The sequence below is a fragment of the Glycine soja genome, chromosome 12 (assembly GCF_004193775.1).
Source record: "Glycine soja cultivar W05 chromosome 12, ASM419377v2, whole genome shotgun sequence".
Classification (NCBI taxonomy): domain Eukaryota; kingdom Viridiplantae; phylum Streptophyta; class Magnoliopsida; order Fabales; family Fabaceae; genus Glycine; species Glycine soja.
The window spans coordinates 42483982-42493696 of record NC_041013.1 but is presented as its reverse complement, the minus strand read 5'-3'; the positions used below and the strand labels follow the sequence as shown (position 1 = coordinate 42493696).

The following is a 9715-nucleotide window of genomic DNA, read 5'->3' as shown; positions in this document are numbered from 1 at the left end:
AATACAAGTAACTGTGCTAAGCGAGCAGTGTCGGCTTAGCGCGAGTACGCAAGTTCAAGTCCACTCCAGCAACTATAAAAAGAGAGTCAAGGCAAGGAGAAAAGACACACCGAGTCTCAGAGCATTCTAATACACACCTAAAGCTTGAGAACTCTCCCTTTGAGAATTCTTTCTTCTCCCCCATCAATTTCTGTTCCCTTTTTCTATTCTTTCTCTTCCGTCAGTTTCTAAATCCCTTCTCAAGTATAAGGTCCTTATGGTTATGAGAGGCTAAACCCTTAGTTAGGGCTCGATAGGCCTAAAAAGCCAAAAAATATATTGTATGCTTCATATCTATCAATGCAAACAGGTGTTTTCTTTCATATTATTCTCTCTTATTTTAATTTCATATATCATTCATTCTTGCATCATTTTTGGGGATTAGGTACTCGACAGATGATAATCCTTAATAGAAATACAAGGAAAGTCTTATATGCATCAGTTTTAGGGATTAGTCACTCGACAAAGATAATTTCTAATAGAACTAAAAGGAAGAGATATCTTAATAAAATCATTGCTAGACATAGAGTGATTGCATTATGTCCATGCCTCAAAGCAAACATCTAGAATTAAAACTTCAAGCATTTTATCTATTGAGTCTTTGCAAAGACATTTGGAAAATAGATATGTAAGATAGGTTTATCATCATGAGACATTAGGGGAAGTATTCTAATAGATATGGATAGAAAAAATTCACCTGATTGTTAGAGAAAATATAAAATAATACATCTTAGGCAAATAAGACATGTTAGGTCCTAACATTCCTATCCCATTGAATTTCCTTTTATTTCTTTTGTCTTCTATTTATATCTATTATTTTGGTTATTATTCTTTTAACTCATCTTTTACCTCATCTCATCTTTTCCTCTTATAAATTGGAAATTATCCAACGCAAGTACAAAACAAAGTCTCTGTGGAAATCAACACTCGAACTTTCAAGTCTTTACTATTTGAATATTTTGGTATACTTGCCAAACGATTAACAATGGGTCATTTCTAAATGCATAATGGTAGGAGAATGCATACATTGAAACACATAATTAACACTGTATGAAATATCAAGGCGAGTAAGGGTGGGGTATTGTAAAGATCCAACAAGCCCACGAAAGTAACTTGAATCATCAAGGGGAGTGTTATTAGATGTCATCTTGGTCTTAGCTTCAAGTAGTGTGCTCTTTGGCTTATAATCAATCATGTTAGCTCGTTCAAGGACGGTAAGAGCATAGTGTGACTAGAATAGATGAAAGCCATCAGTTGTCGAGAGGATCTCAATGCCAAGAAAGTGATGAAGAAGGCCCAAGTCCTTTATGAAAAATTTAGATTGTAAAAGTTGAATGAAGTCAGAACTAGAGTGGTAGTGAATCTCATGAGAAGTATATCATCTACATAAAGAAGAAGAATTAATGATTCAATATTTAAGTGTCAAATAAATAAAGAAAATTAATAATAACTTTTGATTAGAAACGTGAACACATTGAGACAAATACAAGAGAGACAGAAGAAATATATAGTAGTGTATAAATATTCTCTATAGAGGGATTAATTGTGAATTATTTACATATTAAAAGATTCTAAGTATAGACTAAATTTCCTAAATATGTTTAGCTAGAATCTAGTTTATTTGCTAGATTGATTTGTGTTACTTAAAGAAAATTAATCCTCCAATAATTTTTCATTGTTGATGGCAGGATCAAAGGGATTTATTTTGAACAGGTCTTTATTTCCTTTTTCTGCATGATTAAACATAATTGTCATCCATGGACATCTCACTACCGTTAATAAACGAACATATAATATAGTATGCTATAATATAGTCTTTAATCTGGTACTCAGAATTAAGAATAAAATGTTTACACGAATCCAAATTTAAGTCTATCTGTACGCACATAACTTCTATTAAAGCAGTAGATTCTAGACATTTCTCAATTAAACATTGGTAAAATCATCACCTATACGATTATGAATAATTAATTGTACACAAATCCGAAAATTAGTTTGCAGACTAACATTGTTTTAGTCTTTATGCGATTATGCATGGTAGCTAACTATTTATACGTTTTATAGTGGCAGAGGATATTCCAAAAAAACAAAACGAAAAAGTAAACATCTTTTTCGTAAGAATATATATACTTATATGGTACCCTATTGTGCTCTTAATAAAGAGTGAAAGCTTTGTGGCTGTAGAAAATATATCCTATATGGATTAACAAAGTGACAAATACGATCTGATACATGCTGGAGAATCTTGGATGAAGATATCAGTGAGGCACACCTTTAAAATGGTATCAAGTCAATCATCGTCATCTTCTTAATTGGAACTTTTTCTTGTGGAATTATAAAAGTATTTGCTTCTTTTACTTTTGGAAAAATCTATTAAATATGTGTTTCCTAAAGTTAATTATTAATTATATTAAAAATAAGAGTTCTTTTCTTTTTGGTCCTAGAAAAATCAGAGTTCAAATTAAAGTACCTCTGCTGATCTTGAACTTACAATTATTATGAGACTGAGATGTGAATGCTGCTTACAACAGAAAAAAAAATAAATTAAGATGGCCTTACGGTTATAAGGATCTATCAAGCAAAAGCACATGCATGTACATCTTTCTTTTGAAAAATTAAAAACTCTCTTTTTCCCAACAATTATAGAAAAATTCCCAAAAAAAATGCTTTTTGCATAAATTATACATTAGTTAATATATATATATATATATATATATATATATATAATATCAAGAGTATACCAGTGAAGATTGAGTCTAATAGAAAGAATGAGATTTTTTTAAAATGGATTATCGCTTTTTAGTTTTCAAATTTTTTCTCAACACAATTATTAAAGCTTTTTTTAATATATATAGTTTTTTTAAAAAAATAAAATGGAACAAAATTTTGTTTATTAAAAAGTTTTAAAAAACAGAGTTTTTTAAAAAAATGTACACGAGACATCAATATTTGTAGTTACATGTTTTACGAGATCAAGAAATGTTTTATATATTATTATGAGAGAATACCATCAAGCTTAAAAAGAAAATAGGAAAGTGATTTTACTTTATTTTTGTTTTCTTGTTTCTATGATTTTATTTTTTTTTAAATAATTTTTAATACACATGTTGAAATAAATTACCCATATAATTTTTTTCTGGTCTTTTGTTTTTATAAAGTTAAAAATAACTTTAAAAACTATAATCAAATAAACCTTTATTTCTTGCAAAATGATAATTATACTCCTTCCATTTAAAAAATGACATTTAAATTCGAAAAAATCCATATTAAGTAATGATTTAGGTTTTAATGAAACATTAAATATTTTATTTCAATTATACTCCAAATAAATGATATATGATTGTTTTTGAATACTGCATATCTATTTTTCAACAACCAATAAGAAGAATTTAGTAGAATTGTTTACTTGTTTTTTCTTGTGAAGAAAACTTAAACAACACTGATTTTTAAAGTATTTATTGCTTAATCATATTTCGAGTAAACTTGCCTTTTGTGAAAAATAGTTGTGGGGGTGGAAATTGGAAAATATTAAAAACATTGTTCAGCGAGCTTATTATAAAATGATTCCATTATATAAGATCGCATATATTATATGTATATATACAATTTCCCTTTCTAATGCCAATATGAAGTGAGGTTGTGTCTTGTCTTGTCTTGTGTACATATATTCTTATTTATATTTTTCCCCAAAAAAAATCCTGAAAATTGAAAAAGAAGAGACAATATTAAAGAGAAAGGAGAAGTGCATGCATGATTATTTTTTGGATTCACATTACAGTCTAATCAGGGTTGTTGTAATCAACAGACATGAATTGTGTGGGATAGTTAGACAAACACCAATAGATGAATTAATTATGTTACACAATTACCACAACAATCCCCATACACAATATATATAGCACGTGTTTAGCTGTGACAAACCTTATGATACAACAACATATTATTACTTTTCAAAATTTACAATAATAACATGGTATATTTTGCTCCAAATTAATTTTTAACGGTATATAGTCTAGGGCAAGATATAAAAGGACGACTTGAGCTATGTTAACATGTTATGAGACAAGTAGCTAGAGCTAGGGTATTTTCAACTTAATATTGGTGGCAGGTGAATGGTGATGGACTGTAGCAAGTGACTTACAAGTGGGACCCTCAGGTCGGTCGTGGAATTAGCATTTGGACCCCACCCATCATTGAAGCCTCTATCTATCGGTGTCGATTGGATCATTTGGTCATTGTATTGTAGGCAATATAATGGCTATTTTATTTTTTTTGTCTTCATGCTATCTTCTTAATTGGCTATCAGCTATGTACATCAACTTCACTCTTCACTCGCCTTAGTCAAAGACATGATAGGAATTGGAAATCCAAGTGTTAAAATATCAACCTTGTGCTCCTCCCCTCTCTTTAGTATCAAAATGTTGCATATTCTAACAAATTAAATTAGGTAGTGCTTCTCTAATATTTTGACTACATATAATTGCAAAATCATTACAATATGGAACAGAACTCGAAACATTTGGATTCTTAATCAATCTTTAATTGAAATATAACTATAATTTTTAGTAGATTCTCTCCTAATCACTTTATTATTATTATTATTTCTAAGAGAGTTGAATTCAAGATTTGTTTAAGAGATTCCAACTCCGGTATACCTAAATTAACCAACGTAATGTTAGTCGTTGAAGACATTTTGGCAAAAGTAAAAATAAAAATAAAATAAAACTTTAAACACATTTGTGAATAAGATTTTCTTGAATCCTGCTTTCCTTGATCAAACAGTTTTTCTTCCTTCAATTTTTACAACTCCTATAATTAATTAAGCAATTAATGGAATTTCTAATTATATACATTGAATTTCAGACCCACAATCTCTTGTGATTACAGTTAATCAGTATCACCATGTTGAATGTTGTAATAGAAGTTAAATGGTTCATCTCTAATATCTTAAAAATTAATTATTGACTAGCAATAAAGAACACTGATTTTTTATTATGTACAAATTAATATATACATACTTTTCCATTTTTCTTAGAATGTGCTAAATTTTGATCAATATGATTTTTTTTTTGGGTACAATTGATCATTAATATGATTAGAATTCCAATCTTAAATAAAAAAAATGAAAATATAATAAATTAAACTAGTATTTCCTTTTTAGCTCAAGCCACTTTAGTGCTAATAGTAAGGAGTGTTTAATTAGTATAAATGGAATATATATACTTTTTTTATAGTGATATATAAAGTGTAGCCTATTAGAGACGAAAATCACAGAAAACAATTTATTTTGTGTGTCGAAACCAAGTTGGTATGTATTAATTGAATCTCCCTCAACATCTTAATTTGTTTGTCACAATAAAAAAGTATAGATTAGGATAATTCTAATTTAGTTGTTCCATCTCAGAAAGAAGTATATATTTCAGATCAGCGCATGGTTTCCATTTACAACGAGTCTCATGTAAGAATTTTGACTAAAATATATTTTGAGCTTAAAAATTTAAGTGACATTAGTTTTAAGGTATATTACATTTTAAAGAATGGCATTACGAGTATTATAATCATTAATGTTATTTATGAATAGATTTAAAAATATATTTAGTTAGATTTAATATTTCTAGAAATACTTTTAAAATTCAAAATGATTAGGATTAAAAATAAGAGTTTATAATTAAATGAAAATCATAACAGAGTTAGAAAATGAATTTTTAGTATGTATTTGTTTTATACAATAAATTATGCATCTCAAGATACATTTGACGTAATTTCTCTCAAAAGTTTTATCGTTCAGCGTGATTGATTGTCAAATCAAACGCAACCTAATATTAACATAAGAATATATAAATTTCTCGTCCTTCACGTTGAGAACAAAAAAAACAAAATACTGTTTATACTTTGGATATAAACTTTTCAAAGCAAACGTGAAAAGATTATATTTCCAAGTTTAAATTCTTGAAAATAAACTTTTAAATCTTGAAATAAATATACTCTAAATGCGTGTTTGAATATTTATTGAGTCAAATATAATTCGCACAAAAGAAAAATAAAATACTATTTATAATTGTATGTATTTTTTATTACATAATTTTATGATTTAACATATATATAAAATATATATTTAAATACACACTAATTTAATAAAAAACTTCCTACCCCATTCGAACTCATAACCAACAAGTCACCAAGGCACAACTTTATCGCTGCACCGGGACTCGCCCTCATACACACTAATTTAATATGATTAAAAAAATATATACTAATTCAGTCACAATTTATGAGTATGTCCTCAATTTATTATTATTATTATTATTGGTAAGTATTTATTATATAATATAATCTTTAATATAGTATTAAAGATATTATTTGACTTAAATAAAATTATTTTATGCCAAAGAAACATGAACTTAAAAAATATTACTATCTCTTAACATTGAATTGAAGTGACTTCCCTTTATTTATTTATTTTCCATTAACAAGAATATAAAAATACAAACACAAGACACTATCTTGATGATAAGCCATGTCATGACTAACAATGATGTATTGTTACCATTGACATGGTTGAAACTTGAAAGTGGGATTATGGCATGGACCCCACATGATTAGCATGGTAATTTTCTTGTTACACATGGATTGGTAGCTCCATCCTCTCCCAACAAAAGCAAGAGACTAAAATCTTATCTTCACCTCACACTTATCATTTCATTGTACCCTTTTTCTTCCACAACACATACTACAATTAAAAATCACTATCAGTGAAAAAACCCACACAACGAAATTAAAAAAAGAAATAGCACAGTCCCCCTTGGCTCTCACACACGTGTCAACTTCTCCACAACTTGGAATCCCACGTGTCAACCTCTCAACGGCCAGAATTCCAGTTCACGTCATCATCATACACCCACCCCGTTCTTCCATACACCCGCCGCCACCTCACTCCACAGGGAAAATCCCTCCCACCCAAAAAGACCAAACTAACCCTGACCCTGCAACATGTCGCGTTACCATTGGATGTTGAGATAAACCCTCCCACATACGATCACTCCCCACTCCCGTACCGGTATAAAACATGGGCCTCACTCTTAATATGTGGGGAAACAAAAACAAAACATTTCGTCCGAAACTAATATAACGTGTTCCTCCTTGGAAGAAGCCATAGCCATAACATAGCCACCAGAAAACAAAACCCACCTTAGTTATTAAAAGAAAAGAAAACTACATAAAATTAAGCTTTGTTCGGTGGTGACCATGGGGAGCACCGACTCATCAAGCGGTTCACAACAACCGAACCTGCCACCTGGGTTTCGGTTCCACCCCACCGATGAAGAGCTTGTGGTTCACTACCTCAAGAAAAAAACAGCTTCTGCTCCTCTTCCGGTAGCCATAATCGCCGAGGTTGATCTCTACAAGTTCGATCCATGGGAGCTACCCGGTATGTTCTTCAATTAATTTCATCCAACGAATCAAAAGATTCAAACTTCACGTTCAAAACTCAAATGGGTCTGCTTTGTTTTTTTTATTTATTATTATTATGATTTTTCTTTATATTTTGTTTGTGGTTAACAGCTAAGGCCGCGTTTGGGGAGCAGGAGTGGTATTTCTTTACACCGAGGGACAGGAAGTATCCGAACGGCGCGAGGCCAAACAGGGCGGCCACATCAGGGTATTGGAAGGCTACTGGGACTGATAAGCCTGTGTTGACCTCTGGTGGGACCCAAAAGGTTGGGGTGAAGAAGGCTTTGGTTTTCTATGGAGGGAAGCCCCCAAGAGGGATCAAAACCAATTGGATCATGCATGAGTATAGGCTTGCTGATAACAAGCCTAACAATAGGCCTCCTCCTGGTTGTGACTTGGGCAACAAGAAAAACACTCTAAGGGTAATTCATTATAATTTGATTTTGTATACATGTCAAATGTTCATTAGATTTTTTATCATTTTCCCACATTATCTTATTTGTTAATGCGATAAAACGTTCTGGTATATAATGAATAGTTTCTTTTGAATTTTCGTGTAAAATTATTTTACAGTCATACAGTATCTTAATCAGAATTGAAGTCCAATTTTGATAGGAACTCTATCTAAGTTTTGTCCATGAATTAAATATTACGCTTTATATATCTATCCATCCCTTTGGGTAATTTCTGAATTTGGTGGTGCTTTTGAATTTTGTGTTGGTGTGTGTCTAGCTTGATGATTGGGTGCTGTGCCGAATCTACAAGAAGAGCAACACGCATAGGTCACCCATGGAGCATGAAAGGGAAGATTCAATGGATGACATGATTGGAGGGATTCCTCCATCCATCAACGTGGGCCACATGAGTGCGAGGTTTCATCATCTTTCAAAGATGACCACAGCCTACAACAGCGGTGCAATGTTGGAAAATGAACACAACTTGTTGGAAGGGATGATGATAGGTAATAACAACGGAGGGATGAACACAACTACTACTGCTACTACTACGCCTGGTGCCATGTCATCTCACTTAGGGGGATCCAAGGCAGAGCTTTCTTTTGTGCCAACCATGACTCACTCTTCAAACACTTCTAAGAGAACACTCTCATCACTGTATTGGAACGATGAGGATGTGACAGGAACATCATCTTCGAACAGAAGGTTCAATTTGGAAAGTGGGGACAATAATAATCATGGAAGTGTTGTGAGGGCTGATCAAGAGAATGGCACTGCTTCCTCTATTGCCACTCTGCTTAATCAACTCCCTCAAACCCCTTCATTGCACCAACAATCAATGTTGGGGTCAATAGGCGATGGACTTCTAAGAACAACATACCAAATACCAGGAATGAATTGGTATGCTTAGAACAATTTCAGGTTTTTATTTATTGATGAACAAGGAGATATTGAATTACTATAAGAAGGCTATACGATATGATTCTCAGCTGGTGGAAACTTACACTATTAGATTGTAAAGATTTTAATGGGATATTGAGATTTTGGTTGTTAGGAATTTGGAAGCAGTTGTTAGACTTTGATCAATTAGATGGGCCTCATCACCCAATGAAGTTCTTCAACCATTGGAGGTAGCTGCAAGCAATAACAACACCAAAGGTGAGGGTGAAGCCGTGGGATATTTTTAGTTAAACTTTAATATAGCTTTATACGTATATATAGATATTTGCTTGTTTTTATTGGTATGTAAATAATAAAAAAATGGTGGTGTGCTCTTAATGTATTCAAATATTTAAAAGAGAAAAGCTATTTCGACTCAGCTGTTATATGCATACCTTGATCAATTAGGATACAAATGAGCTTTGTGTGGATCATATACTGTAGAAGAACGATCTATTGATATTTTAATTAAAGCCAAATTGGTGACTATGGTTTGTCACTGTATTGTGTATATTGTTCTCTCAAGAGCTTGATATAAGGACTTAATTTTCATTGGTTTTATCTATGCGCCACGAAGGTTAAGTTAGCACAATAGTAACGAGATTTTCGTTTGTTCAAGTATAATATATGGTAACGAATTCTCGATCACGTCTCTGCATGTAACCTAGCCAGAAGGTTATTAGTCTCACTCACATCTTTATCCTCTTGCCTAGAATTATTCCAGACGAATCTAATTGAGTTGGAACATTTGGTATCAGTAAATAAACACATAAAGTATGCCATATTATTTTGTTTGTTATGAAATAATTTTCGCCACGTCCTATGGGATG

At 31.6% G+C, this 9715-nt stretch overlaps 1 protein-coding gene across 1 annotated transcript; it reads left to right on the top strand.

Moving 5' to 3' along the window:
- Nucleotides 1-7123: 7123 nt before the first annotated feature.
- Nucleotides 7124-9396, top strand: LOC114378428 (NAC transcription factor 56-like). Its single transcript, XM_028337019.1, has 3 exons — nucleotides 7124-7468; nucleotides 7603-7913; nucleotides 8224-9396. Exons 1-3 carry the CDS (start codon nucleotides 7285-7287, stop codon nucleotides 8854-8856), a joined length of 1128 nt encoding a protein of 375 aa, XP_028192820.1. The 5' UTR covers nucleotides 7124-7284; the 3' UTR covers nucleotides 8857-9396.
- The last annotated feature ends 319 nt before the right edge of the window (nucleotides 9397-9715 follow it).

Excerpts from the sequence above, each read along its gene's own strand:
- LOC114378428 (XM_028337019.1), top strand. The coding sequence starts at position 7,285 with ATGGGGAGCACCGACTCATCAAGCGGTTCACAACAACCGAACCTGCCA. Across the intron at positions 7,469-7,602 it reads CGATCCATGGGAGCTACCCG|CTAAGGCCGCGTTTGGGGAG; the intron begins GTATGTTCTTCA and ends TGTGGTTAACAG. Across the intron at positions 7,914-8,223 it reads ACAAGAAAAACACTCTAAGG|CTTGATGATTGGGTGCTGTG; the intron begins GTAATTCATTAT and ends GTGTGTGTCTAG.